This window comes from Sus scrofa, chromosome 2 (genome assembly GCF_054392235.1).
Source record: "Sus scrofa isolate SSC_HxYL_T2T_F1_AM1 chromosome 2, Sscrofa_HxYL_maternal_Yorkshire_Landrace_v2.0, whole genome shotgun sequence".
Lineage (NCBI taxonomy): Eukaryota > Metazoa > Chordata > Mammalia > Artiodactyla > Suidae > Sus > Sus scrofa.
This window is the reverse complement of record NC_139384.1, coordinates 116385768-116410760: the sequence shown is the minus strand read 5'-3', so window position 1 is coordinate 116410760 and position 24993 is coordinate 116385768. Positions and strand designations below refer to the sequence as shown.

The 24993-nt window shown below is 33.9% G+C and overlaps 1 protein-coding gene across 6 annotated transcripts in view; it reads left to right on the top strand.

Annotated features, from left to right (window-relative positions):
* LOC110259429 (uncharacterized) overlaps window positions 1-24993 on the top strand; it is a 904175-nt gene that overhangs the window by 845671 nt on the left and 33511 nt on the right. For all 6 annotated transcript variants that reach the window (XR_014838422.1, XR_014838425.1, XR_014838423.1 and 3 more), the window contains one exon: window positions 3493-3575. Coding sequence is in view for 2 of the 6 variants with exons in the window: in XM_085014125.1 (XP_084870251.1) it covers window positions 3493-3563 (71 nt within the window). In the remaining 4 variants the exon portion in view is untranslated. The remainder of the gene's footprint in view (window positions 1-3492; window positions 3576-24993) is intronic.

Here is a 24993-nt window from a genome sequence, read left to right as displayed (position 1 = left end):
AGCTTTCAATACAAAAAACATTCATTTAAAAAGCTTCTTATGGAAATGGGAATTGGGAATAGCCATCTGAGTTGCTGAGAGGAACTTCTCTCCAGCTTAACTATCATCTAAATGGTAAATAAATAAATAAATACATAAAGGACTAATTTAAATGGATGATTTGCATAGTATGTGGATTTTACCTTAGTAAAGATATATATTGGTTCAGGGTCCTGGGCATATGACCAAATAGATAGCTTATACAGCATGCCAGTTTGACATTTCTAGTTATCTATTATTGAAATAATACTATATTAGTATATGAGATTAGTTATACACATAAGAACCTATTCTAGCCAGTTTAAAGAAAAAGGCATTTATGGAGTGTCACATTCCTATAAAACCTCCATGTAGGCTATAGAACCAACTTGGATGCTAGGAGACACATTTTACTAGGGACTGTCCTGATAGGAGAAATATCAAGCCATGCCATGGCAATCACAGCCATGATCAAAATTTAGGGATAAAAAATATTCTTAGAAAAATAAAAAGGATACATTTCTAAATATTCAATGGTCTGCATTTTTGACGGGTATGAAAGAGTTTGCAAAAAAGAACTCAGATTCCAAAATTGCTTCCTTCAGGATTCCTTGATTAAGATAAAGAAATAATGTGGAAAACTTGAGCCTATATTGACTTTAGCTCATTCTATATCTTATATTCCCTGCATACCTTTATGTTTCTACTTTTACTCTTCTTTCTGACCCTCTCCCTTCCACTCATTCAGGTCAAATAAAAACTCTGGAAGTTCAGCTGGCCCTTTACATTTCAGCTCCTCTAAAGCTGGTTGATTTTAAGCCTTGGTCTATCAGAATTAAGAACTGTTGAGAAGATTCTCCCCAGTTTATACATGACAGTCTAAAAAAATTATAGAGCGTTTGGAAAAATTCATGGGGTAGAAACTGTGTTGCATTGCCCATGTCTCCCTTTAGGAATTAAAGCCTTAATTGGCTCTAGGTCACACACTTTCCTGGGGGAGACTATGCACAATGTAATATATTAATCTCTTGTCTAATTTAATTCAGAAACTCAGATCATATTTTCAGACATTTTTCCTTTTACACATGAACATGAAAACCTAAAGTTTCCTCCCTAAACTGATTTAACTATATCCTATTTATTTAAATCTTTTTAAATAATTCAATTCCAATTTTTAAAAATTTTATTATAATTTCTTTTTATTTTGCAGTTATTTAAAATATATTTTTAATTCTCGAATTTAATTATCTTTGTACAGAAGAGATATGGTCTATGTGAAGTTTATTGTTTGGAATTTGTTGAAGTTTGCTTTGTGACCTACTATGTGTTCCATTTTTGCAAATATTCCAGTAAAACTGAGGTTGTGGATCACCAAAGTCCTTGCACACATCACGGCAACACCAATTCCATCATTTATCTATGCTTTTGATTTCCCACTTTCTGATTATGACTTGCCTGTGAAAAAGTCCCACATTTTCCCACCCAGTTCAATAATGCATTAAAAGTAAGTTTTTAAAATATTTTATTTACCAGGGGTTATAAGGAGCCAAAGTTTTTGATGAAAATGTTCTATTTCTTAATTATAGCATAATTATACACACACACACACACGTATCATTAATTAATGTGTGTGTGTGTATATACATATATATATACACATACATATCAAAACTCACCAAACCATGCCTTTAAATTTAGTGCATTTTATGGTATGTAAATTAGTGCTCAATAAAGTTGATTTTAAAAAATACTTGAGCATTTTCAGTAGCTATACGGGAAGTAACGTTGTTAACTATGTAGTCAGGCATATTGCCTTAAAAATCACCAGCAAATGTTGCAAAGATGAGGTGGCAAGTTTCAGGCAGCATTTATATGCCTGAACTGACCGAAAGCCTGAATAAAGTAGATACCAGAAACAAGACAAGTACAAGACTACTAGGTCAAAGCAGGAGTTACACATGTGAACCAAGGCACCAGCACTGACAACAGAAGGGAGGAGAAATGTGATATCCAGGATGACCGCATAGCACTCAGTCTCTGATGAGGCCAGGATCAAAGTCCCCTTTGTCAGAGGGAAAGCATGATAGGATTATCACACTGTGGTAAAATGTATTGCTTCCAACTAATATGTCCACATTAAAAAATTCACATGGGTTCATTTGGAAGAGTGCAATGTAAGTCTTATACTTTTTCTAAGGAACAGAGAAACAAGTGAATAAAAAATGTCTCTATCAGGGAGAGTAGAAGGTAATTGCATTCGAATGCATCTACATCTCTGGAAATGAGGTGCTGAGAGTGTCTTATATCAGAAAGATGAAAAAGAGAAGAGATGACCTGTAGGTAAATTTCAGCTACTGCCAATTTCACTGTGAGCCATATCCACTAACTGGTGGTGGTGGTAGCAGTAGTAGTGGTGGTGGTGGTGGCGATGATGATGATGAGGGTGATGGTGTCTCTATTTTAGGTCTTACCATCCTTTTAGACCACACTGTTTACTATTGGCCTTAGAGATTACAATAGAATTTTTTTAGATTTAACATTAAATCCTGTCTAAAACCAAAACACAGCAAAAAACTTTAAGTGCTGAATCAAGAAAGACACTCAGAAGGAAAACCTATAAATATCAATAGTGTTTGTCATTCAATGAATGAACTGTAATTGCTGACACTTCTCTAATTGGAATAATAGGAATGTCAGCCTAAATATGGATCGGATTCAGACAGTTTTTTAACAAGATCTCTCCAAGGAGAGACATGTGTTCAGGAAGGAGTATTCAGCAGTAATAGAAATCCATTCTGCAGTTAGTATGTTTAAAATGGTTGCCAGTTTCAATATGTTGTACCTAAAGATATGGTCATCTTACTAAATATTACTCACACTGTGGGATATAAGAAATGTCCTTTTGTAGACTGAAAAATGTATGTCACCAAATCTCAAAGGGACCAGTGAGGAAATGGGCATTTTATTCAGCCTGCAGCCTGAGAAGAGTTTTGTAAAAAAATTTTAGGACTTTGCAGTGGATTAAATTGTAATACAAATTCCCATCCTGCCACTCTCTCTATATATTGTCTATTTGACCTGATAGTGATAGTGAGTACACATTTGGAAGAATATAACTTAAATTATTAATTTCAGGAGTTGCTATGAATACAGAAGAGAGAGAAAACAAATTAAATTCATGATGAGATTTCTATTCTTCCAGGACAACTGAATTACACCTATAAAATATATCTGTTGTGTAAGCTATTTTTTTAGAAAAGTGATGATTGTAGATACAATATTCTAAAACATATAGTATATAGCACTTTATCAAATGTTTACCTTTTCAAGAATCAGCAATAGTATCTTACATCAGTCCTTACAGGACTTGGAGATAGGATTTACAAATTAATAAACATGTATTCTTAAACACTTTGGGTATAAATATTCACTAATTTAAAAGCTAATGATTTTTCTTCATCATTTTATCCTTAGGTTTGAACCCATTTGAACTCTGTCAATTTTCCCAGAAGCAGTTCAACATGGAGAACCAAGTTTTCATGTAAACAATGAAGGAGGTCAGTGTTACCATGCATGCTTTCGATAATACAGAAATTTTCTCTTAGTATCCACTTGGATACTAAATATCCAGTGGTTTATTAAGGGTATACTATTCTGAAAGTAGATGAAGGAGTAATGAACGGCCACACCTGTTTTTCCCAAGTTTAAAAACAATTTAGAAATAAGACAAAGTAGTAACAGCAGACAAGCAAAATGTTACCATTCCTACTAATGTGTATATATGGCATTGGGACCAGAATCCCTAGTTTTACCCTATTTTAAGTAATGCATGCAATATCTCTATTCCATCCTTTTTCAAGCATAAAATATTTATCTCTAGAACATAATTAATTAGGTCATCCTTTCAAAAGCAGTCATGCTCTAGAAAGCAAAAAGTAATTTTTGAACAACAGCATTTCTAAGACTTGATATATGGCTTTAAAACCCAATCTTGCAAAACAATGTAAATTCACTTAATGTCACTAAACTGCATAAATAAAAATGGTCAAAATGGTATAATTTACCACACAAGCAAAAACAAAAACAAAACCTTACCCCAAAACAAGAACAAAAAAAAGTTAGCTCAGTTCCCTGCCTCCATTCTTACAGTATTAAAATTTTCTCAATTCCTAAAACTCTGGGTCAACAAATATATGGTATGAGCCCACCTGGATCTGAGGAATGATGAAATTCCTAGTTATTATTTAAAATTACAGTATCAAGTCTGGAACCCCAATGTGTACAAGACATTTGAGCTACATGAAAAATAAGTAACATCCACTCAAAAACTATAGACATAATTGAATCCAATCTGTTGTTAGTAGCTACACATAGACATTTGTTGGGGGTAGGGGGAAGTGGCTACATTTTAGGCTTACATTGTAAAGGGACTATGTAATTTTAAAAAGTTCATTGACACACTATCATCTTTTAAATGCCTATTTTCCTAAATGCTACAGAGCACCAAGTATTTTAAAATCATTTACATGCTCACTATGCAACCCTAATAGTTCACTGACATAAAAGGTTTTGGTTTGATTGTTGTTGTTGTTGAATTTAAGTCACAAGTAAGTGTTTTATAATTGTGTAACAATATTTCAAAGCTGATATACTGTAGTTTAAAATTCATGCAATCATGCAAATACAGTAAAAGACTATTATAAAACCATCCAAGAGTTTATTATTAAGCCAAAACCATGTGGCTAAGGCATTTGGCAAGAACTCACATATTTTATTTACATAGGAAGTCATTAAATATTATTTATGAGAGAGTAAGTATGACTATTCATCTAATTAAAGATCAAACCCAAGTATAAATTAGAGTGTGTGCTTATCTGGAATGCTTGTTGGTGAAGATCAGAGATTTGTTTCTACTCCTGGGTGTTATGTACATACTGTGCATTTATAAATATATCCCTGTTAGGAAAGCATTAACCAAGGACAGCAGAGGAAAAAGAAAAAAGCTCTGAAACTTTATTACTAAAGGCATTTTACTAATCTCTAAGCATTTCCTGTGATTCACTTAGGAGTTAAGTATCTGTCTATTTCACAGGCGAGCTCATACAGCCAACTACTTTCACACACTTTGTCTTAATTATAATTGAGAAACTTTCAGTGAGTTTTTCCTCAGAGGCTTGTTTACAGATTTGACTAACAAATAAAACAATGCAAATCCAGGTGTTTAAATATTTACATTTCTTAAAATCAACCACTTTCTGAAATTCTAACGAATAAAATGTGAGGTATTTCTACCAACAAGGCTTACTTGCAGATCACAGAAAACGGTGTTTGTTTGTTTGTTTGTTTTCCCCCCAGTATAAGAAAAACTTATCCTCTAGCTTTCAGAGTTACAGGTATTGCTGCTAGGGATTTTCTTCTGAGAAGCCTAGCTGAGAAATGTTGGACTTATTGTTCTCAAGGGCTTTGTAGTATTACTAAGAATAGGATTTCCATTGAAAAAAGGATAAAGAAACAAATTTACTTATTTGTAAGTGTATTTTCTTTCTAGTTAATGAATGTTTGACATACACAAGGATGGGTAATGACTTTTAGAATTCTTACCTTCTCTTAGAGCCCTTGTAGAAACTGAAGATATATCGCTAACAAAATACTTATTTATTTAGTGCTCATACATGCATCGAGTATTGCATCAGGTCTTTTCCAGATTATTATTTTTCCCAAACTCATTAAGAAAATAAGTGTTATTTTTATCTCTTATAAAGATGAAGACACAAAGGCAGACAAGTAAGATGCCTAAGATATCAAAGTTGATGGTTTTCAGGATTAAGTGTCTCTTTAGCCCGCATTTGTTTTTCTTTTTCTTTCTTTTTTTTTTTTTTTTTTTTTTCCCACCATCCCAGGGCTGGGGATGTTCCCCAGCCAGGGACTGAACCTGCACCGTAGCAGCAACCCAAGCTGCTGCAGTGACCATGCCAGATCCTTGACCCATTACACCACAAGAGAACTCCCTAGCCCACATTCTTAGCCATGTGTGCATGTGTGTGTGTGTACACAAGCATGCACATATATATATACATATATATATATATATGTATATATATATACTGAATTTTACCTATTAGAATACTATTTTATTCATCTTCCAGGCTTTCTCTGTTTAATTTATCTCTACTTATCCTATGCTTTCTGTTTCTCTTCTGTCAAACTTTAAACTGTTTGTGAATTTTACTCAATGACTTCATTTTCTTATCTTCTATATAATCTCAATTCATTGCAAGATGGCATCCACTCTCAATAGGTTTTCATAGTATAACTGTATTTACTGAATTTTTAAAATGCAATTTTCCAAAACCCTGGAGATTTTTGATTCAGGGAGTCTGTAGTAGGAGCCAATAATCTGGATTTAAAAAAAAAAAAAAAAAAAAAAAAAAAAAAAAAACAAGTAACTGCTGTGGTTCTCTCTAATACTTTTCCTCAGGCATGATCATTTTCAGTTGCTTTTGTCACTAATTCTTAATCTACATGGATCTGTATTCATGTGCTCACTTCTTACATGCTAGTTAAAGGTACTCTGACAGCCCTCTCCTCTCCACCTCATCTTTGAGATCCTTCATCCATAATCCATGCTCCAACCACCACCATGTTTTCTAATCTCTCTGATCCAGATTTGCCTTCTGATTGCTTATCTTTATATGAGAAGTCTTATATGTTACCTATGGTGGAATATCTCACAGGATGCTCAAACTCAATATCTCAAGCTGATCTCATTGTGTCTTTTTATGCCAAATTTACTCCTTCTCTGTTTAGTATCTTAGTGGTGCCACTAACCCAAGTGAGAAACCTGAAAGCCCTAACCAAATACTTCTCATTCATGTCCTCTGTCCAGTCATTCACTATCAATTACATCTTCATTTAGAGTGTGTTCCTGGTTCTCTTCCATCTTGCTTCACTGCTTCTGTCATCATCTGTGACTCAGACTTTGTCTGATACTGTAATGGTTTTCCTTATTCCAACCTCCGTTTTACATTTCTATTCCCAATACTGCTGCAAAAGTAGTAATTTTAATATACAAACGTAACTATACCTACCCCTTCAATTGATCAAATATTTTCAATGGTGACCACTCCCACCTTTCCATAGTTTGAATGTGACACTTGAACTTTTATGATTTGGACCCTGGCTGTTTGTCTTGTTTTGTGGCTATGTGGTAACCTCTTGCATTTTAAATACGTCCACACAAATCATTTATGGATATTCAAGTCAATCCTGCAATTGTGTAGCTCTTACTGGTTGGAAAGAAAAATGGTACAACCACCTTGAAAGAAATTTTAGCAATTTCTTACAGTGTTAAACACAAACTCCCCATAGGATCCAGCATTAGCACTTCCAGGTATTTACTCAGCTGATTTGAAAAGATTTGTCCACAGAAAAACAAGAACAGAAGTGTTTATAGCAGCTTTATTCATAATTTCCCCAAACAATAATTAACTAAGATGTCCTTCAACCAGTGAATAACTTGTGGTACATCCATACAATGAAATATTCAGAAAAAATAAAAGAGATGAATTATCATACCACCAAAAGACACAGTTAAACCTGAAATGCATGTTACTAACTGAAGGAAGCTATCCAAAATATACTACATATTGTATAATTCCAATTAAATGGCATCTGGAAAAGGCAAAAATACAGAGGCAAGAAAAAATTTAGTGGTAGCCAAGGAGCTGGGGATGAATGGGGATATTTGAAACAAATGAAGCACAGAAGATTTTTAGGACAGTGAACTATGTTGGAAGATACTGGAATGTTGGATATTGACTTAGGCATTCTTCAAACCAGATCAATGTATAGCACAAAGAGTAAACCTTAATGTATAAAAATTAAGAAAACTCATTTAAGCAGTTTAAGATTCAGGAAGGAATGCAGACTATGCCAAAGGAACAGAATTGAAATAGAGATATATAGAACAACTTCAAAGAAGGGGTTGAGGGAAGAGATTCTGTGGAAGTGAGTGGAGTCTGTGAGACTGAAGACACAAAGGACTGCAGAGCAGGACTGTACTTTGGTTGATAAAGTAGTGTCCCAAAATAATATAGGCAAAAATCCTAATACCACTATGCAAGTATACTGCACCTGAACAACTAAATGGATACGTGATGAATGGTGGGAATCAGTTTCCTCATAGTCGGAGAAGGACTGAGTACATAAAAGGAAGAGGCTAGAATGATTCACATGATAATGTATCATAGTTAGAAACATTGGTATAAACTCATAGTTTAATATAGATAAAAATATTAACATATAGAAATATTTATACATATGTATACACTAGGAAGAGGGGGAAAAACTGTAACTTTGCCATGGAGAAACCTGAAAAACACCACCTCAAAAGATGATCAAAGTCAATATTGAGCTAAGTCATGTTTATATTATGTATCCTTGATATAATGTAATAGAATGGCTCTCTATTCCAACCAAAAGTCTTAACTATAGTCTAATCATAAGAAGAATAACAAAAATACATCAGAACATTTCTACTAGAAGAGCATTCTAAAATTTATTTGATCAATACTCCTCAACACTGTCAAGGTCATAAAAACAAACAAACAAAAAGTCTAAGAAACTGTTAACAGCCAATAGCAGCCTATGGGGACATGCCAAATAAATATAATGTGGTATCCTGGATGTGCTACTAGAACAAAGAAAGGGCATTATATAAAATATGCATAGGCTAAAGCAACTAAATAATAGTTTATTACATTTATATACTATACATTGATAAAATTTCTCTATTAACATCTTTGAGATTTTAAAAAGGGGGTGTGTTTTTATACTAATCATACCAAACTATAAAAACTACAGAAATCTTTATGCTAAAGTATACTATATGCTGATAACATTTCAGCACTTTGCAAAAATGCCTATTTCCTGAAGCAATGATAATAATAATAATAATAATAATAATAATATATGAGGAACACATTTTGCACGATGTGGACTAATTTCCTGTTACTGTAGTTTATAAAGAAGAAATCCAAATCCAGTCCACAAATTTTCAAGTAATATTCTATTTTCCCAACTTGTGTCAATATTTTAGTTATATTCATGACAACTAAAACATAATTCAAGAAACAAAGATTTTCCAAAATATAAAGTAACACACTTTAGGCTGCTATCTAAGAAGTGCCATTGATTTCACACTCTTGAATAAGGCTGATTTTCAAATAAATTATGTGCTATGTTAAAATTTGCACTGCACATATATCATTTCCCCCCTTCATATTGAGGTAGACATCTTATGTGAAAATGTTAAGGCTGTTTGGGGTGGGGGGTAAAAAATAAAAAATAAATAAATAAATAACTCAGGCTTTTCCAGTTGAATACATAAAATGCTTTGTTATTTCCCAAAGTGCAAATTAGAAACCTTTCCAATTGGCTGTGTTCTTAAAACTGAAATCTGCCCCTTCCATGGAAAAGCATTCATATTATGAACTATGATTCACAGGGACCTGCTAACCAGACTCTAGCTCTGCCAAGATCATAAAAGTATTATTTTCAATAGTATGATTTTTCATCAACTGTTTTAATAGTGCCTTTTTTTCTAGTTTTATTTATGCCTTATTGTAATGCTTATGCTTTCCCCATTGTGATTTATGGAATATAGGTGATTTTTTTCATCACGCCTTTAAAACTATAATGTAAATAACCACAAAACAAATAATACTATCTACCAACTGCCCTTTCTGATGCTCCAAATTTTGAAACTGTGCCTCTATCTATGGGAAAGCAATATTATCTTATATTTGGTTCCCCATATGTCATTGGCTTAGCATTTGACAAAATAGTTTCTATTCCAATGTAGTTTAAAGAAGAACACAAACAAACACTCAACAAAATCAAAGGGCATCATGAGCTGTGTCTCAAGGGGTTCATTCTGTCTGAACTGAATTGATCAGAAGTTAAAGCCCATTTCCTGGAGAAAAAGGTAATGAACTAGAAATCCTCACAGGGCCTCTCGTTTTCCTGGCCTTGTATCTAAGAATTACAACATCAAAAGCCTACAGAATCAAAAGCAAGTTACTCTGCTCCAGGGCAACATACCCTGTTTTGGTTTGGGTGATAAAACTAGTCACAGGGTAAATTGAAAGTATTACTAACTTGCTGTCTAAATCATTTACTGTTGCTGGAAGCACCAAATTATCATTACCACAGACATTATGGTAATGTTTGCTAGTCAGAGCTTTGCAAATTTACTTTTTTAGGCATTACTTCATGAGTGGAGACATCACCCCCCCCCCAAGTTTTGGAAAGATTAGTTGCATGTCTCTTTACGGCAATCCACTTGTCAGTCACTATCTGCTGAAATTATATACCCTTATTAATAGGAGTATACTGCCATGGACTGAACTGTGTCTCTCTGAAATTCATATGTTGAAGCTCAACCCCAGTATTCCTACATGTGGAGGTAGGGCGTATAAAAGGTAATTAAAGTTAAATGAAGCCATAAGGGTGGGACCCTGATCCAAAAGGATTAGTGTACTTAAAATAGACATCAGAGAGCCACTCTCTCTGTTCCAGCATGAGCACTGAGAAAAGGCCATGTGAGGACTCAGAGAGAAGGCAGCAGACCATAAGCCATGAAAAGAGTCCTTACCAGAAACCAAATTGACTGGCACCTTGATCTTGGACTTTCAGACTCCAAAACTGTGGTAAATTTAGTATCTGTTGTTTAAGCCACACCATTTATGGTATTTTGTTACAGCAGCCTGAGCAGACTAATTTATAAATCCACATAATGGTTAATGAAGACATATCTGCTCACCACACTTTTAATTCCTCAAAACCACGTTCCCAAACTCTTTTATTTAAATATTTACTCAGTGATCTTTCTTCATCATTAATCAAATCTTTTTCTTGTGTTTTTTCAGTATAATTGAGTGAGTGATCACAGCCAGTACAGAAAACACTGTTGGTTATCACTCTACACATCATTCTCACTAAAAGAGACCTAAATTTATTCCAGCATTTGTTCTCCTACAACATAATTATGTGGTAAAAGCGTGCTTATTTTCAACCGCTGAAAGCACCCTTACTGTTAGTGGTTTATAGGTTGGAATATGAATGATTTTGATCAATGAAACCAAATGTGCTAAGGAGGGAAATGCTTCATTACAAGTCTTCTCACTGTTAAACGTGAAACACAAGAATGAGTCATCTTTGCCTTACCTAGACATTATTTTGTGGATATGACATCTAGAACTATGTTAGCATCTTGCAAACAAGAGAAGAACTCATTTAGGTGGAAACTGAAATACTGAGATAATATAGCAGAAAGATGCAAAGAATCTAGAAGTCTGAGGGTATTACTGAATCTTGAATTAAATATCATTGGAGTGTTCCAATATATGGACTTTTTGTTAGGCAAGATAGCAATACATCTCTCATTTAAGTATTATTATAAGTAATGATAATTATACATGATAAGTACATCTTCATTTATAGATGCCTTCAGAAACTAAAATTATTTATACTTCCTCCCTTGAGCTGTCTTCAAAATAAAAGTTTTGAAAATAATTTTGCTGTTTAAACTCTGAATGTCTTTCACATTAGAGGGAAAAACATACTTTGCATTAAATTCTATTTCTTATATTTCAGTAAAATCAATACATAAAATTATCCCAAAAATATGTGGAAATAATATGCAAGAATTACATACTAGTACATTTAAGGGTACTTAATTAGTAAGGGTACTCAATGAGAACTATCCCTAGAAGTCAAGGGTAGAAGGAAAACTTTCCACTTTATGCAGTGTTATGTTTTGAGTTTTTAAAAAGTTGTAAATGTATTACCCATTAAAAATTAAATGTTCAATATTTTTTAAAGACTGAAGATGCCATTAAAATTAGTTATTTAAGGGAAGTAAACATAGAAATGATTAATATTTTGATCTCAATACAGAGGTCTTTATGTAATGAATGCAATTATAGGGGTATGTTCAAAACTGTTTCAGCAATTTTCCTTGTCAATTCATATCTGATTTAAAATGTCTAATTTGATAACTAAAAGAATTCTAAATTTTCTGAGCATGTTTATGCCTTATTGCCCTTTCTAAATATCTTTATACAGAAATATGTATTCAATGTCATCAACAAGAATCAGAGTATATAAAACTAGGAATATATTTGTTCAGTGTGGATTAAACACTATACACTCAAGGTAGAAGAGTAGTAACACAATTATTGCAAGTCAGCAGATTCTATCTATACTGATAATTCTTTTTTTTAGTGGGGGGGCATGCCCATGGCAGGTGGAAGTTCCCAAGCCAGGGATCAAACCTGTGCTACAGCAGCGACCCAAGCCATCATGGTGACAACACTGGATCCTTAACCTGCCACATCATGGAAGAGCTCCTATACTGATAATTCTGATTGCATGTAGTCAAAGTGAGCTGATCATTCTAGCTGATCTAAGTGGATATTCCTGAAACTTTGATAGTTATTTAGCTTTCTAATATATGTTTTAAAAATCAGTAATTATCTAAGAACTTCTACTAAGCCATAACAAGACATATTGCATTAAATTAATAAAAATTAACCATAATGCCTAGTGTTACCTGAGCATAGTAGAATGAACACATTCAAATTTCACCCATGGCAGCAATTTATACATTACATCTAAATATCCAAATAAAAATGGTCATGCCCTTAAACCATTAAATTATCCTTCTTGTGGAAATGTATCCACTGGAAATCACATCATTAACAGCTGGGAAATCATACTCCCTGTTGCTCTAGTGACTGTCTAATGTTACTTCAGTGAAGTTTTACAATGTCCTTTAAAACATCCATTTAGCTGCCAGCATTTAGAATAGAGGGCTCCGCAGGGCATCTCATGTGATCATTAGAAATGCTACTGGGTAGATTAACAGTAAAGAGCCTGTTTTATATTGAAAAGACAAAGTTAATGTTTGGACATAGTAGTGATACAACCTAAGTTAGAGATGTTAGTTGGCAGCCAGATAGAAAAATAAGAGATGAAAAGAAATGGATAGATTTGAAAAGTGACTCGTAGGCAGAGCCAAAAGAATTTGTACATGACGACTGAGAACATGTGGAGAATCAAGATGTGTCCAGAGATGTGGATTAAGCAACTGATACATAATTTGGAAAATAGTTGAGAAATTGCATTATAAGCACACTGAATTCTTGACTGTAGTTATAGATGCGGAGGCAACCCATGAGAGATGAGAAGATCAAATGATGAGCTGGTGAGGGATGCTGCTGAAGGCCTCCAGTAATATTTGCCTCTGAGAAAGGCCAACAATCACAGTTTGTGAAATGAGAGATAAATTATCTTCTGAAAAGTTTGTTCTCTTTAATTCCATTTAAAAAATATTGAGCAACTACTATATGCAGAGACATAGCCATAATTTAAAGAGGAACAGAATCTAATTCTTCCCTTTAATAAATTTATCTTCCAAGGAAGAAAATTCATTCAAAAGTTAGAAATGATTTTTAATTATATTTATTTTTTATTCTCAAGATGAAAAAAGAGTAGTAATTTTCATGTGAATCTAATGGGTTGGCCACCCAAATATTATTTTATACATACACATGTATGCACACTCAAAGCATATATGTATATATATTTCTCTTTTATAGTTTTGCAAATAACAAATAGCTATGGAAAATACAGTTAAATACAGGGTACTTAGAACATAGGAATTCTAATAAGTAATACTTTTAAATAAGTGGAAAATCACCAAAGTTTAAAACATCTTAAATTCTAATACATAACACTAAAATTAATATGATGCATTATCTTTACAAAAATCTTCTAAGTTGTTTGGTGGAATTGGATTAGGAAAGCACTACGGCTCTTTGAACAGAAAGAGCTAAGTTGGAAAGAAGAATAACATGTTGATTCTGAAGATGAATGATTATAGTTCATTGCACTGTTTTTCTTTCTTTATGCATTTGCTTAAAATAGAAATCTAGCATTTGTTGTTTGGACAATTACCTCCTCTATAAAGAAATTGTTCACATAGTGCCAAGTGAGACCAGATGCTACAAAATGGTATCCTCCTATACTCAGTTTTATAGTTGTTAATTTCAATCCACTGCAAATGCTTCTCGATTCCACTTAAAGGAGATAATAACTGTGATGTGCGAAGCTTTCATTGTTACTAATTTATTTATTTTTATAGCCTTGTCTCATATAACAATGTGATTTCTTCAGGCTTTATTCTCTCTTTCAAAGTCTTTTATTACTTAAATAATCTCATTACCTAAGGCTTTCTCTTGTTCACTTATTTGGATTCTCATAACTAATACTCTTATTTATGTTGGAAATGCTGTATTAAACACTTTTGTCAAGAAAAGTGGACAATTTAGGGATAACAGCATTGTGTACACAGTTAAGCCACACATATAGACAACTGGTGGAAGAGAGAGAAGGTAAGTCAATCAATTGTGTGTATGTGCCTGGCAGGGTACATGCATGGGTTGACTCATTCAACCTAAAGCAATTTTTTTGCTTTAAGCTGTTATATTTGGTGGAGCCATGTCAAATCACTTCATTCATGAACTGACACATTTTTATGTTTTGATTGTTATATTCCCCTATTCTGCTGCATTTGAAAAATGTGTGCACTGCACTATAGATACTTATTATAATAAAAGGGAGAAAATTATCCAACAGAATTGATGTAAGAAAGGTCCTTGAATCTTGGATTTCCATTCTGAGGAGAATGAGTTATACTTATATTACTCGATTTGGAAAAAATATATATATATATTTTTTCTTTTGGCTTTTGGGCTGGGCCCATGGCACATGGAATTTCCCAGGCTAGGGGCAAATAGAAGCTACAGTTGCCTGCCTACACCACAGTCACAGCAATGCGGGATTTGAGCTGTGTCTGCAACCTACACCATAGCTCACAGCAATGCTGGATCCCCGACGCAGTGAGCAAGATCAGGGATTGAACATGAAGCCTCATGGATACTAGTCGGATTCATTTCCACTGCACCACAACAGGAACTTCTGGAAAGAAATCTTGTAATCCTTGCTATTTAAAAAAGAATAGGTTCAGGCTGGGTCCAACATCAAATACTAAATTAGAGCAAAACAGAGGAGAGTGAGAGAGACCATATTACACAAGAGTTTAATGTTAATTACTACCATAGACTAAAATCTAGGAATAGAAAGAAACAAAGCCCTACACATAATCCTTTCATCAGCTGTAAATTTCTACTTATAATACTAGAAAATTTCTTCTAGTTATGGGGAAATGGCTTTCGTTTTCAACACAGGTGTTCTTATAAATACTAGCCTGACTTATAGATGACACACATCTAAATATTGACATCTTTTGATCTGATAACAGTCTTTTTATTTATAAGAAACAACTATGTGGTGAAAGTGGAAAAAAAGAGAAAGCAAGCAAGGAAAGAAAGAAAGGAGATTAATACATTTATTATCAATTCTTTTTTCTCTCAATACTTTTTTGTTCAGTATGTGTTTGTTTACAAATATGTCTATTCCTTTGCCAGTTTCCTGATGCATTGTCTCTTGTAAATCTGATGTGGATTACATAAACTCATCGTTTTGAATGAAAAGGCAGCTAGCTGTAACTGCCACACTTTGCAAAAACTAAGATTTAGACAGAAGTAACAAACTTAGGACAAAAATACTTTAAAATTTTAAAGACTTTAAAAATTGAGTCTTTCCATGCTTTCAAGGAATTGGTCACAGGAAAGTAATCCTAAACTGAGATGACATTGCAAGAACTAAAGTATAGAGGTTCTGATAAAAAATAGGGAGTTCCCGTCGTGGCACAGTGGTTAACGAATCCGACTAGGAACCATGAGGTTGCAGGTTCAGTCCCTGCCCTTGCTCAGTGGGTTAACGATCCGGCGTTGCCGTGAGCTGTGGTGTAGGTTGCTGACGCGGCTCGGATCCCAGGTTGCTGTGGCTCTGGTGTAGGCCGGTGGCTACAGCTCTGATGCGACCCCTAGTCTGGGAACCTCCATATGCCGCGGGAGCGGCCCAAGAAATAGCAACAACAACAACAACAACAAAAAAGAGAGACAAAAGACAAAAAATAAATAAATAAATAAAAATTAAAAATCACTGGAAAAAAAATGTGTTCAAATTTCTCATACCTATCTATTAGTCGCAGCGTTTTTTTAAAACCCAGTTTCTTTTCTTAAAAGACCAAAAAGCTAATTTACTATTATAGATCCACAGACGTTATCTTATTCATGCTATAGAAAAGTCTTGCTAGTTATTCTGTATATTTCATTCCTGAATTTCTAATAGAAATTGTGGAATTTTTTCATATTAAAACAAAAACAAAAATAATTGTATTAAAATACTTTTTAAGGGCAAGCCAGCCAGTTTATTTGTATTGAATCTAAACTTTAGATCTCTGGCTCAAGAGTAACATGGGAAACCTTTAAAGACCAATAAATCTTGTGTTAAGTCAGAGATGGTTTAAACCTGTCATATGATTTCTAATATTCTGGGCTAGCAACTAATATATCTATGAATACATTTTTCCTCATTTCACAAACAATTGCAGTATTGCTAAGTTAATGGTGAGGCGATAAGACAGCCACTCAGAATAAAAAGGTGGAATAAATCATTTAATTTAAAAGTAAAATGTTTATCACTGAATTTAAAAAACCAACTGAGTGGAGTACTTTTTGTACCATAGAGGTCCAATTAAGAATTCCAGCCCTTAAGTTCCAAAATGATATCTAGTGTATGCATTAATCTTAAAACAATTATTTAAGAAATATAGTGACAGACATAAAATTGACCTAAGATATTTGGAAGACATTCTCACTTCTTACTTCATAGTCTGTTCAATATGTTTCTCCTGTATCCATGAATGCAAAATTTTTCTCAACATTTTCTGAGCCACTGATCCTTTTGAGAATACAAAAAAAAAAATGTACATATACCTACATCAATGAAATTTGCATATAATTAAAATTTTCCTATATAGTACACCGAAGGCTATTTGTATTCTATAAGGTTTCATGTACCCAAGTTAAGAATAAATGGCCTAAAACAATGTTTTATCAGTTTATAGGCTTTTCTAAACCTAACACCATCATTAAGGCTTCTTAAAATGGCAGGCACTCAGTAGGTGCTCATCAAATATTAGTAGTTAATGATGATAACATCTCTTCCTTCCCCTCACATGTGATAATTTGAGATCATCTGTCATGTGAATTTTCTACCAGAAATATTCAGTCCATATCTTCTGTTTCCCAGGATATTAAAAGCAAAGCAATTTTACAGGATGAATCAACCTTCCAATAACTAGAGATTAACAAAATCTAAGTAGCCTGAATAAGTTCATGAGAAAACCAAGATGTCTCAATTCTGCAGAACTTAGTTCTATAGGCTCAAAGGCTCAGAAGACCAATAAAATTAGATAACAGCAAGCAAAAAAATTCATATGCAATTATATTTGAATCTACTCATAATGAGAAATGATGTCCTTCTGGGGGTTGCAGCAATTACCAACTCTCATCATTATTCATTTCTCTTCTCCTTCCTGGATACCCAGAAGATAAAAATTTCCACCCTACTTACAGTTACTCAGGGTAATGTGACTAGTTCCAGCTGATGGAATATACACTAAAGTCACAAGTGTCACTTCTTGGCTGAGACACTAAAAAACCCCTGATCTACCTTCTAGCTTGCTCAAACCATGACTGAGACCTTGGAAGCCCCATGTTTATACTGAAAAACCACAAGATAAGATCTTAAAAATCTCTTTGAAAGGAGTGCCTCTGGAGAAATAAAATTAGGATACTAATATTTCAGGGCGTATTTTATAACTCAGAATGGCTTAGCCTAATCTAACACCTTAGGCCAGATGAAATTTTGATTATTTTAATTAAAATGTAAACGGTAATAAAAATGTTGAGAAATCAAGTTGATAGAAATTGGTCCAAGGATTTTGAACATCTTTTTATCACCTTCACAGTTCACACATTATACCTGAATACACTGACGTTGCTTTTAGCTCTCTGTAAAACAATGGAAAATATAAAATTTCTGAGTGGATGTGGAACCCAAAGTGGCATTCCATTGCTCATGTTTGGGGTAGTTACTTGGGAACTACTGTGGAATATGCTTGCTGACTGGCTACAACTGAAAATTTGCTACAAATTCTTAGACCATCTAACTCCAGAAGCTTTATTAACAGTTTACTTAATATCATCTTTCACCAATACAACTGAGAATATATTGTGTGTGGTTGCTGACAAAATCTACCAGAACAAGGCAAAGTTTAATGCCATTTAAGTAAAATTAAAATATACTCTGTTGACTAAATAGACTATAAAGATGTATATTCTATAGGAAGAGGCAGAGAGTTTCCTAAACAAAATAATATAAATTATTTTTCCTTATCCAGTGCCCTTAGACAAACATTTTATCAATATCCACTATTTTCATCAGCAGGAAACACTGCTAATGGAAAATACCGGGAAATTTAAGCCCCAAATTGTGGGATGGGATTTTTTCCAGAATTCTTCTCAAAATCAATCACTCAGTTGTCACAAATCCCTTGAACCCAAAGTTACTTTTAAATTAATGCTTAGCATATCTTCTATGATATTAAGTAATATGCACATCCAGCAAGAAGAAAGCTTAACATCCTTCATAAGCAGGATAATAAAGGCAGTAATTGCTAATAGAACACTTGCAATGACCTGATGTCGAGCCCATAAACACCTACGCATTGACTGTTTCAATTGCTCTTAGCTGAATCTCAAAAGGTGGCAGACCATTTTTTAGTGCAAACTGGCATTCAATTACGGTGTTCACTTAATTAACTATAGTATTCACAAGGTCAATTTTTTCTCTATACACAAGATATTACATCTTCCTTATCCAAAGGAGACAAAGTAGTGTCCCTGCCTTTCTGTCATTAGAGACTAAAATCAGGTTAGTATCTTATTAGATCCTTGAAGATAAAAATGCATTGTTCAACTGAATGGGGATATGGAACAAATATTCTAATCATAGAAAAATATACTTTGAAAGTTAGGGTATCACTTGATAGGAATTAATTCACCCCCACTGTATACTGGGGAAAGAAATAAACAAAGGCTCTGAGATCAATAAACTCAGGTGACAAAACAAATGAATAAAAGACCTTCTACAACTTCTGTTGAAGTCATATACTTTCTATTTTTAACCCAAATAAAACAAGTCTTTCTGGATTTAGGTGTAAGGCAAGCTCAAAAATGTCAAATGTTATTAAACACATAAACTCAGAGAAAACATGTCAACCTTGCAAATACACACACACACACACAGGCATGCACAACTCCAGAAGCACTGATAAACAGCTATGAATTGTTTCTCTTTGTTTCTTTAAAATTACTTTTCGAAGCAGCTGCTCATATGCTTTCCTTTCTCACCTCCCTCTGTTTTATCTAAAAGGCTCTCATCTCTACTAGACTGCCATTCTCTCTTCACATCTCTATCTCAATGGCTATCTCCTGTCTCAAGTCCTTTCCTTCCAAATGTGTCTATTTTTTCCAAGCACATACTTTTTACCTCTCATCTCTCTGTTAACAAAGTCGAACAGAAATATTTTTTGTGGTATGTGCAGTGTGTGTGGAATTGGCTAGAAAAGGAGAAAAATAAATATATGGAAACTCATAGCATAATAAAGATTTTGTTCTTGTCACACCCGTATATATGTGCATATATATACACGTATATCTTGATCATTTATCAAATTTAGGATTGAAAGCTATGGTAAAACTTGAGTCAGTGCTTTTTTTTTTTTTTTTTTTTTTTTTTTTACTTAAGCCATTAATTTTACGTCTTTTACTTTGGAACTCTTAGTGTCTCAGAATATTCTTTTTCCAGAAAATTTTGAGGCAGAAAATCCATTCTGCCACAAGTTTTCTCTTTCAAATACATCCAAATCCAAAAGTGCAAGCCCCAGGGATCTAAAAAAAACATCAATTTACTAAGGTAATATTTGTATAACTTGCTTCTCAGATGGACAATTTGAGTGGGAATAAAACCTGTCAACAGAGAAGGTCTACCACCTATTAAAGTGAAACTGTATCTTTCAGATTTAGTTTAGTCATTTGTAAGCTGGAGAGAACCACCTTCAAAATTTACAACTAAATATTGTAATATGTATGAAATCACTTGAGAATTTTTTAGTCCAATGGAAATATTTATGTTACTCTTGATCACCTAGTCAGATAGTGTTAAGTGGAATTTGCTGGAAACAGATCTTTCCATTGCTTTCCAAGTATCCACTTATGCATATTTTAGTATTTGCTCAAGCATTCAATATGATTATTTAAAGCCATGAGTAAAGAATTAATAGAATAAACTCTAGAATTAGACTAAGCTCAAATTCTGGGTTCTACCACTTACTGTCCACAGACTTAGGGGATGTCATTTAACCTCTTTATTGCCTCTGAATCCACAAGTGTAAAATGAAGATAAAACTAGTACCAAACTTAAGGTATTAAAACATGTAAAAAAAAATCCCTGGTGGCACATAGAAAGTATTATAGAAATTACCAGCAAGAAAAAAATAATATTTTCATTATCAGTATATCATGGACTCTATGAGAAAACTCAAAAGCCTGAGATTAATGAAAATATTATTGAAGTTGCCAATTCAAACTTCATGTTTGCAAATAAGTCAATATTTTTCCAATATATTCATGTCGATTTTATAATATTGGTTATAATTCATTACATATTAAAGCATCATCATTTAATGAAAGGAACACTATGTGGGAATAGGTAGACTGGAGTTGAAATCTGTTTATCTTTAAGCAAGATAGTGAACATTTCTTTGTCTTATTTTTTGGCATGTATAAAATAGTAATAATATAATTCTAAAGATTTTGCTTAATATGGAGTTCTTCAAACAGTTCTTGGAAAATGGTTTTTAAGAAACAGTATTACTTACCTTTTCCTGCTGTTTGGGTGTGTGTGTGTGTATTCTTTCTAATATTTATGCCATAACAGGGGCCTAAGGACTTCAGACTCAACTTGTATATTTCAACTGAGGAACCATTATAAGGTCTTAAGAAATTCATATTCTTAAGAAATGATGCTCTAAAGAAGTGATTCATTCTATGGCCCTGGAAATCTATGGTAGGCCAAGGTTATTTCTACAAAACCACATGTGCACTCAGCCTGGTCCGCTGATTACATAAACAATGTAGCATACATATGAGTTAACACAACATACACAATTATTTAAAAACATGACTTTTTTTCTGTTATGCATTTTCTTAGGAGATAATAATACTGTGTCCTAGGAGATAACCAAATTGTTAAAAACTAGTTCTTGTTCTAAAAACCTGGAAACCACTAGTCAAAGGACACTCAAACTAAACATTTTAAAGTTATTTTAAATCTCTGATTCAAAGCAGGGCTCTTATTTTAACTGTCCATCTTCCCCCACACTCTGGTTATTTTTATAGTTTCCTCTTTATGCTCTGATTTTATAGTGTGACTGCTCATGCATATTTGTTCCAGATTTCTAATATGCACGGACTCATGCACTCTCAGAGTTAAAAAGGACCTTAAAGTCGTCTAGTTCAACCATCCATCAGATGCATGAATTATTCCTATTTATGTCCACATCCACTTTTGTGGTATCTTACATATACCCTAGACATTAGCCCTATAGCCAAACATTAACTCTGACTCTAAATGAAATGCTTAATTCATCAGCACTTTTAAAACTTCCCATTTGTAACAAAAATCTCAATTAAAGTGTATTTAACCACTACTGTCACAAAATGACTGATTCTCTATAGCATATATTGAACTAGTCTATCATCAGTATTCAAGTCATTCTCATGAATTAAATTAAATGCTTAGGGAGCTCCATTAACTCTTTCAGACCACTAGGGCATTAGTATACAAAGTACAGTAACTGTAGTAGAGTTATATACCAGAGAAGCATGAATAATAGAGAGCGTGACGAGAAATATATAGAGTCAGAAATAAATGACCTTTATTAGAATGGTACTTTTTAAGTACATGTTAAATACAAAAAGAAACAGATTATTAAATACTGTGAGCTGCCATTTAAATGGATTTCATCAGACATTTCAATCTATAGAGGACTCACTCTTTGAAGCATCACATTAAGAGGGAGTTGTATTGCCTGCTACAGACCTCACATTGACAGAGAGAGATTAAGATAATGACAGTCGTTAAAATAACTGCCTAGTCAGACTTAAAATGATAGGCATTAAATTTGTGTTGATTAACCGTTACATCCTCTTTAAGATTTTGGTGATACAAAATGAAAAGTACTGAATTTAAAATTTCTCCTTCTTTTTTCTTGCATTTTCCCCCAAGTCATATGCTATTTATGCAGCTTTACAACTGACATTAAAATGACACATGATTAAAATATTCATTGTACTTACACTGAAGGGACCTTTGTCCAATAATTTTGGATATAAAAATAAGGAACGTTGTTCTTCCTAATACCTTTTCTCTAACTTTTACTTTCATTGCTACTGAAAATTAAGTGTACGCTACGTAGTCTAGCATCAAAGTAGGCACTAAGAAGGAGATGAAAAGATACTTTTTATGATAACAACTGCATACATTTTAATTTCCTTGTTCCTATGAAATGAATTGATTTCTAGCTGATTTCCAAATACACAACATAAGAGTCACTTACCCAAATAGATGATCGGTATCAGAAAGCTCTAGGAGGTTCCTGAATTATAATAGCTCTGAGAGATGCAAGGGATGCACAAAGTTCCCACAGAATTTACCGTATGAAATACCCTGTGTTAATTTTCTGTTTCTGCCATTACCAATTATTGCAGGTTTAGCAGCTTGAACAAAAAACTTATCTTTCAGCTCTGCAGGTTAGAATTCTTAAAGTCTAATGGAGGTCTCACTGGGCTACATTCAAGATATCTATAGGCTGCATTCATTCATCTCTTGGATATTCAAAGGGACAGTCTATTTCCTGCTTGATTAAATTGTTAGCAAAATTCAGTTCCTTGAGGTGGTAGGACCAAGGTCCCCATTTTCTTGCTAGCTGTTGTCATAGGACCTTTCCCAGAGCCTCAAAGTCTCTGCATCCCTTAGCTCAAGGCTTTCTCTTCTTCCTCCATTTTTTCTTTTCTTTTTTCTGCTCCCAGGGGATGTGAAAGTTCCCAGGCCAGGGATCAAACCCAAGCCATTGCAGTGACAACACATAATCCTTATTATGGATTAGGGCTACCAGGGAACTCCTCTTCCTCCAGCAATATCTAATGTCTCTCATACTTCAAATCTCTATTTCTCCACTTTCTGTCTCATCTCTTACCCATACAGGAATGCTTCTCAATTTTATGAAGGAGTGCTCCTTAATTTTTGTGATTATATTGGGGTCACTGGATAATTCACGATCATTTCCCCATTGCAAGGTCTATACTCTGCAAAGTCTCTTTTGCCATTAAGGTCACATGGGATTGACAGGTGTCAGGGATTTGGCTGTGGACATACGTGGGGGACAAGTTTCTGTCTCCCAGGTATCCTAAGAGAGTAGGTGGAAGTAGTTGAATATTCTAGGACTACTAACATAGGGGAAGAAAAATCTAGACCCAAAGATTCTACTCCAAATTTCTTTGTAAGAGAATAAAAGAAATGAAGTTAATAGTAGTTCTGTGATTTGGAATATCTGGGTCTATAAAGTGAAATGGATAATTGAGGTGTCATTAGAGAAAAACAAACTCCCAAAGTCAAGTACATATATTCTGCCTGTTTTGGGAAAATATGAAGTCTGACTTAAGTATTTTCGGTAGACAGCTACTGATTTTGCCATCAAGCATCTTTTCACCCTTCTAGTAACCAAGCCCTGGCTTTTCTCTGGGGACCTAAGCTCTCTCTTCACTCTCAATTCCAGCTTTTGCATGTAAAGCAGAACAATCCAGCAAAGTGCATTCCTTTAGCCTCTTAGCTTATGTGTTAGGAGTTCTAACTAAACTTTAAAGAACAGATCTTTTCAACAATATGTAGTCTTTTTTCCCTGATCCCTTAGAAAAACGAAATATACCCCAACTTCTTTTAAGAAGTCACATAACCTTAGCTCCAAAACCTGATGAAGTTGGCACAAAAAAACTATAAACATGGATGCAAAAATCTAAGTAAAATATTAAGAAAACAAATAAAGCATTGTATTAATATAACACAACATAATAGAGTTAATTGAGAAATGGGAATATAACAGCATTAAGGTATCCCTAACATACTTTTCACAGACCTTGAAAAGTTATTGTCCCTCCACTTTCACATTTCACACTCTTATTTGCTTATTTTATTTGTTAAGTTAGGACTTTCAGTTCTTCATTTATAAACTAGAAGCAACTCCAGGTATTCTTTCCCTTTTGCCAAATGTATCAACATTTTCCCCAAAACTAATATAATTTTAGTTATTAGTTTAGATATACTTTATCAAAATAAAGAATTTTTCTGGAGTTCCCGTGGTGGCGCAGTGATTAACGAATCCGACTGGGAACCATGAGGTTGAGGGTTCAATCCCTGGCCTTGATCAGTGGGTTAAGGATCCAGCGTTGCCTGTCAACTGTGGTGTAGGTCGCAGACGTGGCTGGGATCCCGCGTTGCTGTGGCTCTGGCATAGGCCAGTGGCTACAGCTCCAATTGGACCCCTAGCCTGGGAACCTCCATATGCTGTGCGAGCAGCCCAAGAAATGGCAAAAAGACAAAAAAAAAAAAAAAAAAGAATTTTTCTATTTATAATAATTTTTATCAGCCTGCTTTAATTTTATCATGTCTTTTCTCCATTTATTTTAGATTTTGTTTCTCTTTCAGCCCATCATTGAAGTAGACTATACCAACAGATTTTCTGATATTAAATCATCTTCACTTCTACTTGATTGTGATTTATTATGATTTTCATTACAGGGTTGTTTCTAGTTCAAATTT